Source organism: Pomacea canaliculata, linkage group LG7 (assembly GCF_003073045.1).
Source record: "Pomacea canaliculata isolate SZHN2017 linkage group LG7, ASM307304v1, whole genome shotgun sequence".
Taxonomy (NCBI): domain Eukaryota; kingdom Metazoa; phylum Mollusca; class Gastropoda; order Architaenioglossa; family Ampullariidae; genus Pomacea; species Pomacea canaliculata.
This window is the reverse complement of record NC_037596.1, coordinates 24,584,243-24,607,200: the sequence shown is the minus strand read 5'-3', so window position 1 is coordinate 24,607,200 and position 22,958 is coordinate 24,584,243. Positions and strand designations below refer to the sequence as shown.

Below are 22,958 nucleotides of genomic sequence, written 5' to 3'. Positions count from 1 at the left end.
AATATTGAGGGACCTTTAATTGCTACATTTCCTGGTCCATCTGGCACACAAGCATTGACAAAATATGTGTTGATAACATTTTTTGTACGTTTAGAGATTTGGATCATAATATTAAGAAATATTTGTATGTCGAAATGTGCCATGTTCTGTATCTCTTAAGCCTCTCAGACACACACACACACAGGCACATACACACGCACACAAACACACACACATGCACATACGCACACACGCACGCACGCATGCACGCATCCACGCAAGGAAACACACACACACACACACATGCATGCATGCACACATATACTCACACAAGTATGCTAACAAACACACAAACACACACATGAGTCACGTGATAGAATGCTATTCATTCTCTGATTGTGATTTGAGTCTTTCCTGTGCTTGACAGACTAGTTTTGTAGTAGCACGTTGACTTACAGGCAATGCATCATGCAGCAAGCACCACGCGTCTGTGTCATCATGCTTCTGTACTCATGCAGTTGTCATATATTGCTCAACAGTTTTCACAAGGGTCCAATTACTCCTGACATTTCCTGTTTCGTTGTTAAGACCTATTCCACAGACACACACACACATGCACATGTAAAAGTTTGTAAAAGGACCATGCAAATGCTTGAACAGACACACTTATGAAGAGCGAGTCATGCGACTGTACGCAGATAAAAGAGTTGACAATTGTTTGAGAGATGCACACTTCAGTTAAGACTATTTACATATTTCTTTCGCCCTCTTTTATTTATAAACAATGTGTTATAGATGAGTCTCCTAGGTCTTAAGGAACATACATGCCACACGTAGTGTGTAGGAAACTGTCTTTGTCTCCCCATTCCAAGTCATCGAGCACTTGAACAACGTGTTATTGTGGCGACGGGAAACATCGTTCTTCACTAGATTGTCTGAGTGACGTCCATCTGACCATGTCAAGGAAAAGTCACGTGGCTTGACAGCTTCAGGAGCTAAACAATAGCAGTTCAGCGTCTCGCCCTCAACAACGAACTCAGGACAGTCAGTAGTGGGGTCACCCGGAGTAGCTTGAAGTTGAAGGCAAGGGTAGATAATAAGTTTTTTCATAACAGTGTGCCTCATTTTAATGATCAGCTACTTCAAATAAAATCCATACAAAGGTTGTTCTCTTCTTACATTTTACAGCAGATTCACATCACACAGAGTTAAGATCAAGGATCACATAATAATAAACTCTTATTATTGTTTCAAACTTACACTTTTTCCTACCTATTGGACTTTTTCTCTTGTTTACACATACTCTAATATAGCCAAATATATTCAAAGAAATGTACATTAATAGATATTAATAAACCTAATGAATAATGTAATAACGCACATAGAAGAATAAAACTTTCTTATTTCTAATTATCAATAAAATACTGTAGTCATAAACTCAATTCAGAAAGAAAATGTCGATCAAGAACTACTTTGTTGGTAACGTGATCTGCATTTAATTCAGTCCAAACAAGGGTTACAGCCTCACACACTTCTAGGATAATAATTTACTAATGTTACTTTAAAAAAATTTCCAGTCAACAAATGTTCTGGTTAGGTTGCTAACATGCCATTCTAATTTATACCATGGAGCTATTTTTTTTACCTTATATTTCACGGTGTATAAAAGACAGCAAAGAAAATGATTTCACTCTCTGTTCTACTTACAGTTTTCTTAACTCTATAACTAACGGCCACTCTTCCCTCCCAAAGATATTATATCCTTTATAAGCTTAGAATTTGTGAACTGCTATGTAAAGACTTTCAAGCGGGCTATTGCTATACTCATCGTCCTAGTAGTAAGCGGGTGAATAACTTTAATTTCAAAATCTGACAGAAACCATTATCAAGTGCCAGATAGATTGTATCAGGATATTTCTAGATAAGTAAGTTGAGTTATTGTGACTGATTAATATAATTGCATTTACATGTGACGTCCGTCTGTAACACACTTTTCCACGAACCAGAGTTTTAGTTCTCATGTTTAAAATGACAGAGAACACACTTAGTATTAGTAGCACAGCCCCAAGCTCACACTTTTGGTTTTCCTGTCTGCCTTTCTGTGTCATGGCGTGTGTGTGCGTATGTCTCTATTTATGTTTACTTGCATTTGACAAAAGAGTAAGGACATCAGTAAGGGAAAACGAGGAATGATAGAGATAAAGAGTTAAAGAGAAATGGAAAGATATTGAGATATACAGCAGAATTGGTGCTCCAAAACTATATATTGAAATCACTTGGACAATATGTAAAAGAATTAAAGACTTGACATGGAATCTTTGCAAAGCCATTTCAAAGTAATTATTACCGTTGATGAAGCTTCAATGCATGCACTTAAAAAATGATGCAGTCGAGCAAGCTGTCATTTTACTAGGACGGTACATGTTGTACAATATTTGGAGATGTTTTAGCGCTTCAAAATATTTCCTGCTAGGAAATAAATGCCCAAAGTAGTAATGATATATAAGAAAATGGGGTATAAAGGAAGGTGAAAGTGAAATATTAATAAAGAAGAAAAAATACACAAAAATGTAGAAAAGCGAACAAAGAGAGAACAAGAGAAAAACGTATGACATGACAATGGCAACAAAAACAAAAAACACAAAAGAACACAAAAATGAGTACAGAGTATGTTTACCCATCTCCCCATAAATATATACACACACAGAAAACTCTCTCTCTCCCGCACACACAGATATACAGGCGCTGCTATTCACGAGGAATTGAGAAAAGGAAGGGGAAGAAGATAGACGGGGAGGGCTAAGATAGCCCTCATAAGGAAGAAAAAGAAGACCACTGGGAGTAAAATAACTGCTATAACAGAACATCGTAGAGGTTTTTTCGTAAGCATTACAATTAATTTTTCCTTAAATTTTCCTAAAAGTTATTGACTATGACTCGTGATCCTCGATCCCTCTTTTGTTCCCTTTCATACAATCATCCATTCGCTTTGTTCCATACTTACCTTTTATGTTGAAGACATGGGTCACGTTGTGCTCATAGAGACCCTTATCTGGTTCCCAAAGAACATGACAGTAGCACAGCAAGGACTCAATGGTGTTGGAAGTGGTCGTGAAGACCAAGGAAGTGTTGCGTGTGGACCCTTCCGTTGTGTTCAAACGGTAGACAAGGAGAGGGTCTGAACACCCCAGTGTGACTGATGTTACTGGTGGGTGGCCTCCCGAGACAGAGCAAGTGATTATGTCCCCCTTTTCGATAGAATTCTCACTGGAGGAGGATGTAAGAACGGGAGGAAGCAAAGGCGGATCTGTGAGACAGTAAGTCAAGCCCCAATGCCAACATTTACTATTTCAAGAAAGACAGCTCCAATTGCATCTTCTGTATAACCTTATATTTGTGTTATTCAGATTAAACTTGCAAATAAACATGTGACTTCATACTGGATAACAGAAAGATGAATAAACACAACATAAACTTTAAAAATATAACCTTTAAAATTGAAAAAAAGTACACGCGAAAACAACTTATTTTGACTCCCGTTATACAAGACGTCTTAGACGGAACAAATTAAGAAAAATATTATGAAAGGAAACATTATTATGAAAGGACAACCAAATAAATAAACCAAAAACTTACAGCGCAGGTCAAGGCGGTACCTTGCTTTTGTTGTACTTATTCCGTTAGTCACTGTGCACACAACTTCCTTCCCGTTATCTCTCTCCCCCTTTGGACTGAACGTGCATGCATCATTCTTATTGGTGGAGTCGCAGTGGATGTTGTCCCAGGTGTAAACAGGCGACGGGTACACGTCCGTCGCATTACACTTCAGAGTCATAGGCTTCAGTCCATCAGTTACAAAAGTGGACGGACCTTCTATAGTCACACTTGCTGGTCCATCTGAACATAAGTGTATAGAGTAAAGAACACTTAAAAACTTTGTAGGTGTAGTTTCCAAATGTTACTTTCTCGCTGCAGATACGAAACAACTTGTCGCCAAAGCTTTCAAAAAAACAATATTATGGTGGTAAACAGTCTCCACTTTCTTATTTGTAACAAAGAACACTAATCATCTTGTACTATTGACAACCGTCGGCAGGGCTTGTGTCTAAGTTTTGTTTTACTTACATCTAAAAAAAACATGGGGGAAATAAAAAAAGTGTTCAGTTGGTGACAATAGACAACAAAGCCGTACTGCTTATAACGTTATTAATTTATTTATGTAGCATTATATTGATGCCAATGTGGCCTTAATATTACTAGAATATAATTGTCGTTTCTTGAGTGTCACAGTAACAGTCACACACTAAAAAGCTGTAGTTTATGTGAGTTACATGTAGCGACTTACATGCAACTTTTAGCTGGTAGTGAGTGAACGACTGTCGTCCATTCAACATCATCGAGCAGGTGAACACTTTTCCGGTGTTTGCACGTGTCACATTAGGAACTTTGAGAATGGTTGATCCCGATTGAATCCATTTCAGTGAGTAATCATGAGAAAGTGACTTAATATCGGGTGGCGTGCAGATACACAACAGAGTGTCTCCCTCGTTGACAAATTCAGGACAGTCTGATTTTGGATCTGGTATGTATATTGTAAGCAAATAAACGGATCAAGAACTATATTATACATCTTTTTTAACATTAGTGTGTCAAGACTTCTTAAGTACAATGAAAAGAAGAAATTTGTTTATCCCAGAGAAAGTGTGTGTGTTTCAGAAAAAGAGGTACAGATAGAGAGGTATGACATTGGAAAAAGGATATATGTAAAAATGCATAAAAATGTAAACGTATATGAAGTTCACAGGTTCAGGTTGAGAGAAATCAGGTCGTACTAAGGATTAAAACCGAGTGGTAGTTCATCAGTAGATACAACATATGCGGCCTGTAAACTTCACTTCTCATTTCTTAAAGTATAGAAAAACTGTTAAACAACATGATCGACAATACATACCTTGACATATTGCTTGAATAAACAATGAAAGAAGAGTTATATGAAAAAGCTTGTCCATGCTGCGTGAGAGTGGGGCTCACGTACACCAGGGCAATGTGTTAAGTCTGACTAGAACAGCGGAAGACTTTAGTTTCCACTTCCTGTACGTGGGGTGACTGGAGTAACTGTCAAAACGCCTTCTTGGATGAATATGTCTTCATGCATTTCTAGTTGTTTTTTTTTTTTTTGTGACAGCAAATGTAGTTTTACAAACACGTTACTGTTACATTCTTTTCACAAAACATAAACAAACCTCTTCTGTAATTATGTATATATGTGTATTACTCTAAGTGAGAGAAATGACAAGGATGTCTGCATAGTTCACTGTGGGCCATGAGGGGACCCTATGGGTTAGGAAAAAAATAGACATACATGAACAATTGAGAAGGCTGGACTATGCCGACCCTGCACTTTTTTTTACAGGTAACATTTGGTGACGATTTGTTGTTATTGTTTTCATTCTTTAAACCTTTTCTAAGGCTTGCAGCGTTTCAACAGCTGGACTAGATGGAATAGTGCATTAATCTTAAGCACTGGTGTTGATACCTTTTGGAGTTTTCCATCCAATCGAAGACTCATATTAAATTGTTGAGCTCTGAAGTTTTGCTTTCAATATTTTCTAACAAAAATTTAATTGGTTGGGTAACGATGATTAGCACATTTACTGTCTTTTTTAAAAGATAAATTATAAATATTACTCATCAAATCAGTCTCAACATATCAGACCTGCCTAGCAACTTTATATTACTATCACACATATATATATATATAAACATTAAGAAACCGATATGTATACACAGCGGCTCACACAATCTGACACACAAGGAAACGCATCCCGTGCAGCCACTACCGCAGACACACTCGCCCACACATAGTGAACAGTCAATGTTTCACAAAAGTAATATCACGAGACTGAGGTTCATTTCTCGTACCAGGAAGAGTGAACGGAAGTTAAGAGCCAGCTGCATTTTTATTATTTCCTCCTTTCCCAGCACATATCTTAATCTTTCATTTGACTTCATCGTTTGGCATGCACGTGTGAAACAGTTTTCTGCTGTTTAAAATCAGTTATGAATAATGTCTAAACATACAGACCTCTGAGCGGTAACTGATGTCAAGAAAAACCCTCTGTGATACTGCCCCCTCTCTCTCTTTATTTATATATGCATATACCACAATAAACACTTAACATAACAAGTGCAAAAGTCATAGAAAATTTTTAACTTTTTTAATAGACTCAGTTTGTTCACACACAAACAGATGCGCCTGCAGGTGGATACACAAAGGGGAGCCACTCATAAGTACAATGCTATAAAACTAATTCTCTCTTCCATTGACATAAAAAAGAAGTAAGTCAATTGCTTACTATGTGCTTTCGACTAAGATAACCTAACCCTTCCTGTTATGAAGGCAACTAAAGTCATTGCTTTTTTCAGGTTGTCTCAGCTTTAGACAGAATAACTGACTTACCAACAATATCTGATTATTATTCGAGCTTTTGCAGTAGTAAAAAATACAAGGTTTTATTAATCAGACTTCCACGCTCACCCACATACAAATTAAAATTTGCTGTTAAAGATGCCACACATTCATACATTCATCAACAAATGTGTGGAAAAATAAAAACAAAAATAATAAAAAATCATATTTCTTTAAAATGCAGTTTTAATATATTCTTCTACTTTAACTTTACTAAGAGTTTAGTACAAAAGAGTACATTCACATTACTATCATTCATTATTAAAGGAATCCATGCACTTCAAACAATAGTTGTTTAAAAACATGCAAGAACAGAAAAATTGTTATAATTTTTTTATTAGCTGGAGAAGTAGCTACTGTCCTTGAGTCTCTGGTCTTTCTGTAGAAATTATTACAATAATTAGCGCGAACAGAGAAGGATTACAACCCCCAATTTGCTGAAAAAATGTCTCAAGATTGAATAACCTAATGAAAGTTTGTTACTGATCAATCAAAATGGTGTGGGAAGGATATAAAGTTTAGTGATGATCGAGGTGATTATACGGAGAATCCAACTGTGTGGGTCCAGAGAGAGGACGACGGTGAGTAAAGAAGCTCAGTCTGTTGTACAAGGTAGCATCACTGTCAGACTGTGGACGAGTTTCTTCCTGTCGTCAAGAGCCAATTGACATTAAGTTATGAACTAAACAAACATTAAATTATACAAATTTTGAACAAATTAAACAATGTTTTGCAATGTTTTGAAATATACAGCAATCGATCTTGCATTGCAATGTTATAAATGCTTTTCATTACTGCTTAATGTTTCTTATTGTTTTAAGGTAATTGCAGAAAAATGTTTTGCGACTAGTTACATGCAAAATGTGAGCAAAATTTTATTAAGTTTGATAAACACAATGTTTGTGTGATTGTAGGAGGTAGTGGCTTTTACCTGTGATTTCTTAGAAGATTCTCGTCGTCTGAAGTCGACTGCATCAGTGGCCTTTGGAGTGCTATGTGTGTCGATGTTTTCATATTCACTGTCTGTAGGCCAGATTAATTAAACACATACACAGTTTATACATTAATGCATCCATATGTAACGACTTGCTAAGTGATGTCTTTATATATCCAAAACTGGTGTATCATAAAAATGGACCAAACAGTGAAATAGAACAATTTGATTTTCCTTTACTCAAAGCGATTAAATAAAAGAAGCATTTTCTGTTAGTAATGTTTGTATTAAAATATTCATAATATTCTGAAACTCACTTGAACAACTGCTGTCAAAATTAACAGATTCCTCTGCGGTCTCTCTTTCCTCCCTGAGGACAGACGTTTCTACTGGCTTTTTAATCATTGTTGATAGTTTAAGATGTGTAGTTTGTCCTGAATCCCATTCTTGTCTTCTTATCGTGCTATTGTCTGAAGTTGTATAAAAGTCAAGAGACGAGCCAGGATGTTCTTCCTGAGTCAAATCAGACACATTGTTTACTCTAGTTGATGTCGAAGTTGAATTCCTGATGACATCTTCGGTTGAGTATTCTGTGGTGCGACAGTGGCCAGCACCTTTACGGAAAATTAGAAGTTAGCAAACTTTTCGTTGTTATTAAAAAAGAACTCTAAAGTTGTTTTCCATATTTAACATATATAGCAGAATAAACAAAATAACAAGATTTTTTAAAAAAAAACTGTTATTAAAGATCTTCTCATTATAATTCTTTATTTAATAGGCTATAAATGTAAAGAAATGAGGAAAATACTTAAAATAAAATGATCCTGATAGATTATGTTATGAAAAAGAAAATAACACTTGTTTCTATATTTTACTACCAGAAAATACATTATTCTATGTAGTTAAAGATTGAAATTAATAGCAGTTAAAGAGTGTTTCCTTTGAAATGTAAAAGTGTTTCACATAATTTCAATGGACAGAGCAATGATTAAAGTTATTTTTTTGTACAAAAAATTTGACGAAGTATTTTTTCCTACTAAAGAGTGAAGAGAATTAGAAAACACATGATCTTGAAAAGAAGACATACTGTTGCCTACCTTTTCGACGCTTTAAGTAAATGGCGATCGCAACGGAAAGGGACATAATTCCAAACATACCCACCGTACAACCTATTAAGACAGATCTCGGTAATTCTTTCTTTGGATGTTGTGACGAACCTTAGTGAAAGTAAAAGAAAACATTTGTTTTGAAAGCTCAGGAGTGTGCACATGTACACATTTTCTCTTTCTATTGTATATTCTTAGTGGGTTCTGTCCCTTGGATTATTCTTGAGTTCTAGAGATTTGCATTAAGGTAATGATGGTTGCTGATCAATAAACTATACACAAAAAAGAAAAAATCTTAAAGAGTTAAGAACCTAAGCAAATGAGTAAACAAAAAAGAAGTGTTATGCTATCATGCATTTTAATAAATGTCACATAATTTGAAAGAAAGTAATTGAAACTGCTTCTATAAACAGTTTGACAGTCCAACAGACCTTCGTGGAAAACATTCATGGATGTAGAAGCATTGATTGCAATACATGTGATCTCTTCCTTTCTATCTGTCAATGAAGTACTGCATTCACTGGTTTTGTCTCTAATCAACTCATTTTGGCAAGGGATGGTCCAGATATAAAGGACATCTTGAAAATAGCTGGAAGCATTGCACGTAAATCTTCCAAATTCGACGCCATTATCTACCCAGAAAGTATAATCTACAATGCCACCTTCGTCTGTGCCGTCTGTAGACAAATAAACAGGACAATATCTTACTGTAGTGACTTTTGTGTATTTTTACGAGTCATGGTGGTTCATAAAGAACTAAAAACAACGACCACTATACAGTGTGGGTTGTGTAGGTCTGGTATCAAGTGAGGTGACAAGCAAAGGTTGGCTACAGTAAAGCCAATCAATGTCTAACAATCGGTACGAGTTTAAAAAGATAAACGATCTTTTAAGGAAACAAAATGCAGATAGAAACAAAGAAGTACAAGGTTACCTAGAAGGTCAACAGGTTACTTGAAGCTTACTTAGAAATGTTAAATTATTTATAATTTAAATGAGTTAAACATTGTATTACAAACTATCGTTAAACATCCCTTATAAACTTACTTATAATCATATCAAAGGAATAATTATTGGCAGGCTCTGGTTTGCTGAGAATGAAATATCTGTATTCTCCTTCTTGTTTCGGCATAGAAAACATAAATGAACAGATTCCAGTCAGCCCCGTGTTTTGATCTCTATTTGTTTTATTACAAAAAGTATTCAGAACAACGTGTTGTCCTCGTTTCTGAAAATAAAAACAAAAATTATATTACTTTTCTAAAATTGTTTGTAATGTCTTAAACTTAGCGCCAAAAGTGTCATTTTCATTAGCTGGAAATTTAATATTATCACGCAGAGAAAGAGATAGAATAAATGATTTTAATTACTTGAAAAGACTTATAAAATGTACGTTTCTAATTGTCTGAACTTTATACACAATATCTTCCAGGTTATGGGTTTCGGTACTTCTTAAATACGGGGAAATAAACATCGAATGCACACAAAAGAGACAATCCAAAGTTTAAGTGGACAGATGTGATTGTTGTAGAATAAGGAGTCAAAGGATGGGCCTTGTTCTATGTCTGACATTTGACCCCGTTTTAAGCAGCAAAACAGCTTAAGGTCCTTTTTACACTAATGGTAGTTTCCAGCAAATTGTTCGGATAATATGCTACCAGTATTTCCAGCCATAACATTGTTTTGCAATCATTTGAGTAACTTTCAGTATCCATATTTAACTTGCATAAGTTTTGAACACCCTTATTAAATTTCATTCTACTGATAACTTGATACATGTACAAACAAAACTTACAGTGACAAGAATAACAAGAATACAATGAAGCTTACCTCCTTCAGAATCCAGTAGCATTGATACTGATCAGAAGTACTGGACACTAAGCAGGATCCATGCAAAGACCAAGCTGATACGTTGATTGTCACGTGACAATCACTCAGCACGGTGAGGCCTGAAAATAAAATGAGCAAATAAGTCAACAATCCTGTCTAAATGCGTGAACACAGGATATTATAATAATGTACAACAATTTGATACAAAGCAAAGAAGTATAGGCTACTGATTACATTTTTATGCAGTATGGCTACAGTTGCACTTGAGTATTAAAATCAGCAGCTACTTAACAAATATGGCAAAGCTCGATACGGGGCTTGTTAATGGAAATCGTCCTCTTGTCCTAAACCTTTACCATTAGACACTAACTGTAATACTAACACTGGATATGTTGGGTTAATTATTCTGTTAAGGTTATTTTAATGACATTTCCAATATGTGCCATGGATAACAATGATACAGCATGAGCTACACATTTGCTAAATACAAATTGAAGCACCCCAGTCGGGTGAGCATTTAGTATAGACATGTACATGAAAGTTGATGATCACCATTAAAACATCCACCCTATCGTACATTACATTATGTTGCGATTAGAATATTGTGTTAATATTAGCTTTGACGATACTGGAAAAAATAAAAATCGTAATTGAAAGAATCCGGCGAATTATTAAAAAAAAAATATAGTCCATACATCTGTGACTAATGATTCGCTTAGTGAAATGTTTATTCTGACTTAAGTAACTGTGATGCCGAGGAATGCCATACTGAAGTATTTATTAAATGTATCTATTATAATAGGAATGTAAGAAAGACTAACCTGAATATCCTTTGTTTAGTATAACAAAGAAGGTCAGCACAGTTCTTACAATGTTTGTAAGATATGGGCTCCACATTGTGATGGCTGTGGAAATAAAGTCTTTCCCCTACGGCGATCGCTCCACTGATAAAGTTTTAAGCTTATTAAGTAGGAAAAGTCATGATGTAAACACAGGAAGCACACACACACATAATAAACACACACACACACACACACATCTCAATTAAGCTTTACAAGCGAGTGTCTTGTGCAGGAACCAAACCCGTAAACTTAAGAAGCCGGAAGAAAAACCCGTTTCATATTCCTGTTTTTTTTTCTTTTTATACTGAACACTAACTTCATGACCGATAACATATCAATTTTATCACCTTAAACAGTTTTTAACATTCGTTTCAACATTATACTTACAAGACACACTGCGTTATTAATGAAAGACAAGCTCAAGTTCATCAGTACTTGTATGGCCCGCAGTTTCATGTACTGTTGTTAAACTATTGAAAATCCTGGATACACTCTGTGTAGGAAGTAAATCCGCTTATAGCAACTAAGTAGATAAAGCCTCCATGAGCCGATATACTCTTCGCTTACAGAGTAAAATGTACACAAACACACTAGACCTTCTTGCTATCATTACACACTCATTATCTAAACTTTACTTGGTAATGTTTTAATGCAAAAGTTTTTCTGAAACAAGTAAATAGACTTTATGATCGTCAATTTCTCTTTTACTAGACTCTGGTCTGTTCTTCAATTTACGAAACAAAACTTCTGTACAGTTCAAGTACGAAAATATATATATAATTACTCAAAGCCCAACAAAGCAAGAATATTTTAAGTAACATGTAAGATTTCTCATTGCCGTTAATTTGACCACAAGACATCAACAAGGACAAATAAATCGTGCACTGAAAATGTTGTCGATAATAACAGTGTAAAGATTTATTATGCATTCTCGTGTTTACTGACTTTTTCAGTCAAACAAGGCAATAAAAGTAGCAACATCAATCAGGCAGACGACAACTATAAGAGTGGAAAGTGTCTTAAAGTTCAACACTAATCACAGACAATCTGTTTGTACAATCTTTAGAAGAGACGTGATATTTTAATACATATGCTAGAGGTAGCTGGGAAATGTCACAATGAAAGGTTCCTCGATGTTTACTGGTGATCGAGACAATTGTAGACAGATTCTGAAGGACTCGTTAGAGTGACAGAATGAGTTTTTGACGAGAAGCAAAGTCTGTTGTACAACACATCGTCATTTTGAAGTTGTGCAGGGTTTTCTTCCTGAAAGACCAAAAAAAAATCTTTGTTGAACTTGGAGACTGAATAACAATTAAGCAGTCATGAAATAAAATGTTTAAATTCCTATAATGGCCTTATTATAATTTTTTTTTAAAAAGTAAGTTTGGTAAAGTTGTGTGTGAAGGACGAAATAAACCAATGATTTTTGTGGCAAACATTTGAAACATTAGAACTCTGGCCGACAATTTGAGGAATAATCTGGATCCATTGACAGTACATTTGTTAATGGAATGAGACACTTTGGAGCGTGCAGGTGGTCTAAAACTTTGATTAAGAAAACCTTAAGAATTATCAGAAAGCAATACGAGAAAAACCATAAGGCAAAGGCACAGTTCAACTAAAAATTCAAGAAGAAAAAGAGATTGATCATACAAGTGGTTAGGCATTAAACTGAGATTTTTTTAAATATCGAGCGATTATTAAGAATGCATTAGTCTCTTAAAGTACTAGTTATTATATACTAGGCATTGGTTTCAGGACCTGAAGTTTTCTTGATGAGGTATGTTTCCTGGAGTCAACTGATTCAGCGGATCTTTCGGTCTTCCGTGTGGCCACGTTTTCGTACAGACCTTCTTATAACAAAAAAGTTTAGTACAAGAATTATAGCTTTAATGTGATGGTTACAGAAAGTGCAAATAGAAATATAATATTATGTATTAGAAATAATTAAATAGTAATGTTAATCTCTGTTTTCAAAGCATTTTGCAAAGATGCAAACAATACGTTCTTGTGTAACATTCTAGACTAATGCTCTACTCACCTGAGCCGCTGTGATAGAATTTACCAGAATCATCAAAGATTTGCTTGGTATTTCCAGTATCTTCTGAGACACACATACTTTTTGGTTTCTCAGTCATTGCTGATGCTCTAGACTCTTTACATTGTCTAGAATCTCGTTTCTGTTTTAACTTTGCACTTTTGTCTGGAACTGCATATAAGTCACTGGACGTGTCACCGTGTTCTCTCGTCCGAGCAGTGCCCACATCTTGGGCTTGTTTAAGATTTGATGTCCTAAAGGCAGGTTTTGTCCCGATATCTCCAGTGTTCTTGCTGCCTTCATCCTCCGGCAAGTTTGTCAGTACAACTGAGCTAACTTCGGCAGAGGTTATGTATGTTTCGTTGGTGTAATCAGTAAAACCTGATGTGACTTTTGACTCTTATGCGATAGAGAAAAATTCAAAAGACAAAAGGAAAGAAATTATAATTTAAGTTTCCTCCATCGTCATAACCAGTACAGATCTGACGCCAAAATTATTCTCAACTTGGTCATTTTGTCTCCAAAATGATGAAATCACAAAAGGCATATAAAACGGAAAATAATTTTGGTTTATACCACATAAATCACAAGAAATCGCAAACATCTGCCAGGAATCACATACACATTTTTAAACGTTAGATATATACTAAAGTCTAGTTTAATCTTAATATCAATGATAATCACAATTGCTACCAAATTTATGTTTTGTTTTCATCAAAAAGATTGAAGGATCATACTAACATATTTTGTGCAGATGGTATATACTAAGAATCTGTTTCAGGAGCTTGCACTAAATTCTATTTTCTTTTTGTCTAAACTGAAAGGGAGAAAAACTTGTCCATACCTTTCCGTCGTTTAATGCAAACAGCAAGTCCAGCAATGATGGACACAATCGTTAAGATACCCAGTATTCCTCCAATGAGCGGCAACAAGAATGCCGTGACCTTTGACTCCTGTGGCGAACCTTAGTAAAAAGAAGTTCAATATTTAATATTTTTATTTTTGATTTTCAGTAGCACACTTTTCCATCAACCAGCGTTTCAGTTTCTTATGTTCTAAAACGTGTCCTGAAGGTGCTTCCTCCTTATACACTTTCAAAAATGCACAAATTTTACTTTTACATTTGATTTTATTTATAATTGTGTTTATTTTCTCTACAAAAATATATAATCAGGTAATTTTGTTTAGCTATAATTTATTATTTATGAACAAAAATAGTTTTATTTAATTGTAAGTGTTCATATTAACTGATTTATTTGTGCGTGCTATTTACAAAAGAAATCACAAATACAATTAATTTGTCGGGAAGAATAAAGCCTATCCTGCTGACTCAAGGTACTTAACTTTTGACTCTAGCTATTCAGTAATTTTGGTTTAATTCCCTTTGACATTTTTAATTTAATATTAGAATTTTGCAGTAATACTAGTACATCTTTTAAATTAGACAAGCAGATAAGGAGGAATAAGGGCAAAAGAAACACATTTTTGCTATTCCGGGAATAAAAGCTATCGTCAGTTAAAATCGCGTTTAGTCAGCATACCTTCTCCATAAAAGGTCATGACAGCAACGGCTTTTAACGTGCTGAATTGAGTGTTGACTGCCGTGCACGTGACTTCAGTCTCAGGAGTTTGAAAGGTCATGCTGCAGACACTGGCCTTGTCCACTCTGACCTCCATGTGACAGGGGATGCTCCACGTGTAGAGGACGTCTGGGAAATAGTCGGATGCCTTACATGTCAGATTTGTTACTGTGTCTCCAGCACCAGTCTTGAAGGTCGACTCTGATATTTCAGCTCGGTCTGGACCGTCTGCAAATAAATAAGAAAGAAAGCAATTTTCTAACGTTTGCGTTATACATTTTTTGTTGTATTGTGATTACAAATTTTGGAGACAAAAAAAAAAAAAGAATAAAACAGCAATAGTGCACATAACCTACAGGCAACGCGGAGCTTAAATTCTGCTGATTGCGATGTGCGCCAGGTGAGATGGCAGATGAATGTACGGCCATTGTCAGCACGATGAACATGGAGCAATTCAAGTGTTGCTGAATCATTGTGTCCCTCCCATGTCACGACAGCAGGTGGACTTCCAGGTGGGTTTGCCCCACACTTACAGATCACACTGGCATTCTCGGGGACAAACGCTGGGCATGACGAAATATCTAGTGGACCTGGACTACCTGTTATAATATATATAAAATCACACAATCTTGTGTTTATATCCTGAATTATTTATCAACAAGTCTATTGTTAGAAAAAGCCACTCTATTAGCTCAAACAAATGTATTCAGATTAACAAAAGTATGTTTTATGTATGTTAATGTGTATGAATATGTTTGTTTGTCTGTCTATATACATTTATGTATTTATTTGTCAATTTTAGAACTCCATTACTCTTGCATCCATTTCCTAACACAGACCGCTATAACATCGTTTTGAATAACAATGTTATGACTGTGGTACAAATAAGTAATTAATAAAAGTACTCAATAGTCATAAGTAATTATGATGGAAGCACATTTTTGCCATTTCGGGAATGAAATGTTTCAAAGATTTTAATCTTAAATTTGAAAGAAAACTTACTAATGACCAACTGATACGAATAATTATCAGCAAGTTCTGGTTTGCTAACGATGTAGTATGTGTAGGTTCCTTTTCCACTCGGTAATGATGAGGTAAATGAACAGTTCCCTTGATAGTAGGCCAACCCTGTGCTGTTATCAGTGTACGGTTGTAATTCGCTGATCACGAACTCGCTGAAGGCTGCCTACAAAAAGAGAAGTGGCTGACACTTTATCTGATTAATTCAATGAAATCGAACCCAAACATGTTTTTTGCCTGACCCTCCTGCCAATATTCTGTGGCTTTTGAATTCTCTTAAATATTATTTAAGTACCATCAAGACCTAACAAACATTGTCTTATCCCTGCTATTAGCTTAGCTCTTCACCACGTATTAATTTTATTTGCAGTTCTGTTATCATGGGCATTATTGTAGGTTTTTATCTAGAGAACGGAATAGTGTATTCGCTATGATTACATAAATTAAGATATTTTGCACTAAACTTAAATCAATCATTTTAAAAATGCAACCCACTAGTCCATTCAGTTTTTAACTTATTTTAACTCTAACTGCAGTGTATGGTCTATAAAAACTAGGAAACACCGTAAATATTTATGTATGATTTTCAAACAAATCATACGTAAACTGATTTTACCTGACCAAGAACCCAGAAGCAATCGTATTCACCAAGGGAACTGAACATCTTGTGAAGAAAGCAGGATCCACGTAAAGACCAACTGGATACATTGGTTGTCACGTGGCAGTTACTCAGTGCCACTTGACCTAAAGCAACAAATAAGTAAGAAGGTAATATTAAATATGAATACCATCGGAATACACAAATTTAAAAGAATTATGTGAAAATACGCATGGGTTAGTGAACACGTGACAAGGGTACACTGATTAAATATCTGTTCACACTTTTTGCAAAAAACAGATGAGTGACGTTTTAAATATTGGATTAACAATAATCGCAGTAAACTGAGATCTTCATCATTTCCCTTCTTTATAAATTTGTAAAAGATTGTTTAGAGTTGTCATGACAAAATGTAAGTTAATATTTTAAGTCAATATTATACTAATTTTATATCTCTATCTATACTTTTTTACCAGTCAATTATTCAGATGAGACATTGGTGAAACAGCACACAGGACATATAGTATTTTAGGCAGGATATGTGGTGTAAAATTAAATATTGGTAATGTGTTTCTTTCTTGTTTGCTTCTTCCTTGTTACTTCGTAATTATGTGTTTTGCTCTTTGTTGCTTACTTTTCATTCACTTATTTACTTGTTACTCAGTATTCTGTTGTCTGTTAGAGTTTGACTTACTTTTTAGCGAAATGACACACTCATGATATTCATTCGGGAGAACCAAGTTGTTTTGCTGGCATGCTACTGTTATTCCGGCATCTGTCCTTGTCGGGATCAACGAACTATTTTCTCCCTTTCGTTTCAGGCGGAAGTTATTGGTGCAACTGTTGTCAGTTCTGCATGTTCCAATGTATGTATAATCACCATTAGGTAGTTTGTACCACCACACGACATCTCTGTCTTTCCTGATTCCGCTGCAGGTGATGATGCTGGTACTTTCTTCCACTACGGTTATCTGACCATCATTGCACTGTTCAATGCGGACTGAGACATGCACTCAAGTAAGTATTGACAGATAAGAACTTATCTAAGCAAATAATATCTAATTTTAAATCGCATGACTGTTAATGTTTCATTAGGCGTTCTATCACCGTTGGCATTTAGTTCACAAGCCTTTTAATCCCTTATTCCTGAACATCAATATTATAAACAATGACACCATGATGATGACACACACACTCTCTCTCTCTCTCTTTTCACTCTGGCATTCACGTAGCTGAAATTAATATGTATGTTAATATAGTATACCTATTTTATTTTCGACATGTTATTGTAGTACAAAAGATAAAGACCTACCCGAAAATCCTGTATGTATCAATACCAACAATATTAACAGAACACAGATATTCCCAAGCATGATAAACTCTCAAAAACACTACAGTGCGTCCATTCTCGTGTCCCAACGACAGTGACAGCTCAACATGTATGCCGGATGTTGACACAGCCAGTCGGGTCACAGTTCATCTCGGCATCACAAAGCCTCAATGTAGTAATTACTAGCCTACCAGCGATATTTGTTTACTGAAATGGCATACTCACAATAATCATCAAAAGTATGCCACTTATTTTCATCGTATCGAAATAGCATTCTCACATATGTCTTTTTTGCTCAGTTACTGTGTGCGAATAAATGCAGTTGTCGGAACCAGGAAGGTTTGAGTCTGTTTGGCGAATATGGATATGTTGTGGTGTTACTTTGTGGTTTTATATCGAGCTGCCCAGCATTACCCTTTGGAATAAATAAAGTGTTATTTTATTTATGAACAGCTTCCCGAAATCCTCCCGAACAAACCACAAAAATTTCAGAAGATAAGAAAGACTCGAACACGCCGGGTCTTCATATTCGTGTTCCAATGACTAGGATTTCGCTAAACATTTATGCCGGATGTTCTCAGCCAAGTGGTCTGATCGGATTGTCTAGTCATCAAGCTTGAGTGCAGGAAATCATGGTCTGCCCAAGCTCTCTCTAGTCACATGCTGGTTGTGGTCCAGGAAGTCGGTCCTTGGGATCCTGGACGGCGTAGTACACGGAAAAGAGAAATGTGTAGCGTACAGTGTAAACTTTCTCTGCAAATTGCAACGGCCTTCTAGCATCCCTTTATTAACCCTTAACATACAAAGGAGAGGGAGGGAGGGTTGGTCCTCGGTGGACCCTAGAGGGTGATTTTTAGTGATCCTGCTGTAACTATAGTAACTAATGTACTCTTGATATTTGTATGTGCTCCGCACAACCTTAGTATAAATATTATATAGCTAGACATGGAAACTTTCTTTCAAAAAAACTTTTAAAAGTTATAAAATGCAATCATTTTTTTCTGTGAGGCACATATGAAGATCAACAAATATGACATATTCTAAATAACTCTAGCAAAGGCAACACATAAACCTGTGTCGTTTGTTTTAGTGAAATGATATAACTGATTGTACATTAACAATATACTGCATTATTTGAATGTACGTGTGTACTCATAATATTGTGAACATGGTATAACCAGTTTTACTTGTAAAGATGCAGACACATTTATAAAGTAGAGTATATGAATTTATTTGTTAACGTCAGTTGAAATAAATAAACGTAATATTCGATACTAAAAATGCTTTTAAAAGTGAAATATCGTTTTCAGAAAAAAACAAAAAAACAAAAACAAAAACAAAAACCCAACAACCTAGTTTAATTAGTCTATTACAACAAGCAATTGAGAAATTTAAAAAGGGAAATAACTCTCTGTTGGCTATAGTTGAGTACAGGTGCAACCCCTGAATTTAGCAAAAAAAAATTTTTAACCCTCAGCTTACTAAGCCTACATCCTGAACGTAGTTTACCAAGTTGGTATCCACTACAGCAAACAATAGTCATCTATTTTTTAAGACAAATGCATTGCAATAATTGAAAGTATATGTTTGGTACTTAATATGCACAGCTTTAACATGACAGTAAAATTACCACCTCGTCTATATCCTAGGCACAATCAAAAATAAATACATCTCTGAATATATTTAAGAAAAAAGGACGCTGTGGCTTTATTTTGTACAATATATTCATATAAATGTTTGTTTTATAACAGACACATGCCTTTACTGGTAAAAAAAAAATAGAATTATTGATTTTAATTTATTTACATCAATTTAACAAAGCTAGTTCCTTTTTAACATAAAATAAACTGTTTTTGTAATTAAAAAGTGATAAATGACAAAAGAAAACCGTCCCAAAATGATGAAGGTTATATACCTTTAACATCGTATGACTTTGTGATAAAAAGTATACACGGGTTTTTTTTAGGCTAATATACATGGTCAGGATGCAATGTCAGAAGCGATGACTGTGATGTGGACGATGTAGGTGGTGGTACTGAGGGTCAAGGTCAGGTTTATTCTGACGATAATCAGAAAAATGCAAAGGGTTGTAACCACTCTCCCTTTCAGCTTCTTCAGCAATGGACGATGTACTGCCAGGCGCAGACCATGTGACTGGAGCAGGTACCAGGTGATCAGCAGTGTCATCAGTAAGAAACTTCAACATAAAAATATCTTATTGACACATGTTTTGTTGAAAGACATTGAAATATAATTAATTTGTGAAGAATATTTATCATCTGATGAGAGCGTGCGCCAAACAAAACCACAAAAAGCAACAAAACAGGTAGACAGACACACAGGAAGAAGTCATAAGAACGTGACAAACTTGTATGCAAGCAAGAAAGTATACATATGAAGAGAACAAGGAAGAAAAATAGATTATAGGAAGATTAAAACTTTGTTGTAAAGTTCTTGTTTAGAATATTTTGAAGCAAGAAACTAAATGGGATAAAATCTTATAAAATAGAGAAACAAACACAGGTGAAGTAGAAACGAATGATTAAATTTTGATGCGAAATTTCTGGCTTGCTTCCTACAACATAAATCTTTAAACCGAACCTTTGTGACTTTGGCTGAAGACAAATTTCCATACATATTCTTTTGTAGTGGTCCTAAAAGCAAAGAAACACACACACACACACACACACACACACACACACACACACACACACACACACACACACACACACACACACACAAGCACCCAAACATACACACACGCACAAAATAAAAATAAAAATTGGTTAAAAAAGCATTTCTCCTATTTTAAGGTTTTTGCAGATATGGGTCTTGCTACGATATTGTTTTTCATAAACAGTAAAAAAAGTAATTACAAACGAAGCTAGAAAGTGTTATAGTTGTATATGTTACCTGGTTGAGGCGGGGTCGGTCCTTGTTCTTGTCTTTGATGAACTGTAGCCTTGTCTTCCTTTCGTTGCTGCTTACGTTTATGGACTTGAGAATAAACCTCCTCGCCCACGATTTGAAGAGAACGGGGGAACATGCTGGCTTGCAGTGCTCTGACTATCGGTCATCGTAGAAGAGCTCAATTTGGCAGGTAATTTGTTGACTTTTGAATACAAATCCTTAGAAGACATGCGGCAAAGACTTTCAAAAGACGAGCGGGCTGGTACGTTTACATAATCCGGCATATTGGTTGATGTGGGATTGTTATGGCAGGAACTTACTTTGACTACTCGAGAATACAAGGGATCGAAAAAATCAGAATTGCTCTTCAGACCGCCAAGAGACCTGGTGCCTCTTTCATTTGAATCTTTGTGAACACTATCCGATGCAAGAATGCTGAACTGTCTTGCCGAGCTGTTGACTTGAGAGTAGACATCACTAGCGGAGGATTCAACACAAGCCTTGGAGGCTGGAATTCTTCGAGTTGTGTCTGCAATAGTGCGCATTTGGGGTGCAAACCTATTGTCGACATCCACATCTCTGTAAGTACTTCGAGAAGGCATTATTTTAGATGATTTCACTTGGGTGGTGAGGGCCCTGTAAGCTGAGGGGAAAGTAGTTGCAGTATCTGCCTCTACAGAGAATATTTTACCTGCCATACCATCTTCAGTTACTTGAAAGCTGCTTGTGATATCACTAAGTGGCAGAGGATGTGGAGCTCTTGATGACATTGTCATTGATGGTAACGAAGAGTTTCCATGGTTATATGTTATATGGTCAGTATACCCTAAAACAGATGACCACGTATGTACAGACAACTTTTAAAATTTAGTTATAACACGAAAATATGTACGTTTAAAATGAAAGAGGTATAAAACAAATACAAAACTATTTTTTATTTAATTGCTGATGTAGAGGATATTGCTAATAGCAATGACAATGTAAGTCTGTCACTTTGTGTGTGCATGTATTTACATATCTACAAAGTATCAAATATAAAAAATGTTAAATGACAATGATTATTTTTTTTGAAATAAGAATTTGTTTGTAGAATTTACTATCCCGTTAATATGCTTTATAGATGTGACAAATCTCAGTTTATCTTAATAGACCTAATTTTTTAATATTAAATTATTGTCACCAATCAAATTTCTGTTTTTATTACCACTTTTCTTACTTTTTCGTCTCTTGCATACTATGAAGACGGACCCGAGTATCAACAAGACGAGTAATGCTGCTCCAAAGAGACTTCCTAGGATGACTGCGACTGGGGTCTTTACATTGGAGTCGTTTGATTGAGTAGCTTGTGATGGCGAATCAGAAGTAAAAGATGTACCTGACAGTGTCAAGAATAGACGACCTGGCATTTACAGGGCGATATATATGTCAAGAGAAAATTATACATTTTCGGTTCATGGGTTATATACATCAGGAATAACAAAAAGAGAAACAAAGACGCCTTATGATCTGTTAGACATTATAACATTAAACATCTTACAAAACTATTCATACCTGGAGTTGAGTAAAAATTACAAAAATGGGTCTCTTTGAATACAGTGCATTTTGGATTTAGATGAGTTTTTTTAAAACAAAAGTATTTTTTTCCAAAATCTGAGTAGAAATACTTATTATTCAATGACAACTTTTTAATGACATACTCCATGGAAAATATGTCTTATTTCATGATTTATTTTAAAGTCTGAATACTTATGGTTAGATATATAAAAAAGTCTGTACTTGACTGTCCTGCTGGACTGATCTGTCTTGTAATTTCGGATGATGAGTTATCCGTCGATTGTCTGATACTCATCGTGACATCTGTAATAACAATAATGAAAAACTATTATGTATACCCTTACCATAAAATAGTTTCAGTGTATTTTTGTGTATCTCTATATATATCTGACAATAACTTGTCAGGAAAACATTATAATTTCAGTTTAATCAAAACAGATGTTTATAAGCATTATTGTAAAGTCTGCTCAAAAAAAGAAGGTTAAGAAGGATGCCAAAAGGCAATACTGTGAACACTCTGGGAAGAAACGACAAATGCAAGACAATTAATGTGCTTTTATCATAGAAATGTTTTGGCTAAAATATATAAAAAACAGTAACAAGCTACACATTTGTGTGGCTAGGGTATGCCCGGAGAAAGGAAGAATCTGAGATGGGCAGCCATCTGGACAGAGACTGAAACAGACCTAAGACATCCATATAATGCAGTCACTTACCCATGATCCAAACACATTCTCGTCACTTGAGCTGGACACTTACCTGTGG

The 22,958-nt window shown here is 35.3% G+C and overlaps 4 protein-coding genes and 1 long non-coding RNA gene across 7 annotated transcripts in view; 1 reads left to right on the top strand and 4 right to left on the bottom strand.

The window, feature by feature from the left end:
* The window catches only part of LOC112567761, a 29,142-nt gene extending 24,017 nt beyond the window's left edge, over window positions 1–5,125 (bottom strand). The window contains exons 1-5 of the mRNA XM_025244571.1: window positions 4,931–5,125; window positions 4,325–4,558; window positions 3,616–3,876; window positions 2,984–3,286; window positions 804–1,049 (exon numbers count right to left, since the gene is read on the bottom strand). Of these exons, the coding sequence (XP_025100356.1) occupies window positions 804–1,049; window positions 2,984–3,286; window positions 3,616–3,876; window positions 4,325–4,558; window positions 4,931–4,988 (1,102 nt within the window). The 5' untranslated portion in view covers window positions 4,989–5,125. The remainder of the gene's footprint in view (window positions 1–803; window positions 1,050–2,983; window positions 3,287–3,615; window positions 3,877–4,324; window positions 4,559–4,930) is intronic.
* A 1,057-nt stretch (window positions 5,126–6,182) lies between these two features.
* On the bottom strand, window positions 6,183–11,648 carry LOC112567763. Its single transcript, XM_025244575.1, has 8 exons — window positions 11,140–11,648; window positions 10,319–10,437; window positions 9,536–9,716; window positions 8,920–9,165; window positions 8,480–8,599; window positions 7,700–7,996; window positions 7,380–7,471; window positions 6,183–7,095 (listed from the first exon to the last, which is right to left on the bottom strand). Exons 1-8 carry the CDS (start codon window positions 11,213–11,215, stop codon window positions 6,967–6,969), a joined length of 1,260 nt encoding a protein of 419 aa, XP_025100360.1. The 5' UTR covers window positions 11,216–11,648; the 3' UTR covers window positions 6,183–6,966.
* A 142-nt stretch (window positions 11,649–11,790) lies between these two features.
* Window positions 11,791–18,007, bottom strand: LOC112567762. Of its 3 annotated transcripts, none has more exons than XM_025244573.1 (10): window positions 17,712–18,007; window positions 17,094–17,399; window positions 16,418–16,545; window positions 15,784–15,967; window positions 15,138–15,380; window positions 14,743–15,009; window positions 14,046–14,165; window positions 13,205–13,600; window positions 12,925–13,013; window positions 11,791–12,426 (listed from the first exon to the last, which is right to left on the bottom strand). In XM_025244573.1, exons 1-10 carry the CDS (start codon window positions 17,770–17,772, stop codon window positions 12,298–12,300), a joined length of 1,923 nt encoding a protein of 640 aa, XP_025100358.1. In that variant the 5' UTR covers window positions 17,773–18,007; the 3' UTR covers window positions 11,791–12,297. The 3 variants fall into 3 exon arrangements, with proteins under 3 accessions (XP_025100358.1, XP_025100357.1, XP_025100359.1); XM_025244572.1 differs by having other exon boundaries at window positions 12,925–13,016; window positions 17,712–18,006; XM_025244574.1 differs by lacking the exon at window positions 13,205–13,600 and having other exon boundaries at window positions 12,925–13,016; window positions 17,712–18,006.
* Window positions 17,280–22,020, top strand: LOC112567767. The gene is made up of 3 exons (XR_003099880.1): window positions 17,280–17,416; window positions 19,839–21,220; window positions 21,882–22,020. It is a non-coding gene; the product is annotated as an uncharacterized LOC112567767 (long non-coding RNA).
* LOC112567766 lies at window positions 20,686–22,062 on the bottom strand. The gene is made up of 2 exons (XM_025244579.1): window positions 21,856–22,062; window positions 20,686–21,465 (listed from the first exon to the last, which is right to left on the bottom strand). Exons 1-2 carry the CDS (start codon window positions 22,043–22,045, stop codon window positions 20,720–20,722), a joined length of 936 nt encoding a protein of 311 aa, XP_025100364.1. The 5' UTR covers window positions 22,046–22,062; the 3' UTR covers window positions 20,686–20,719.
* Between the last annotated feature and the right edge of the window lie 896 nt (window positions 22,063–22,958).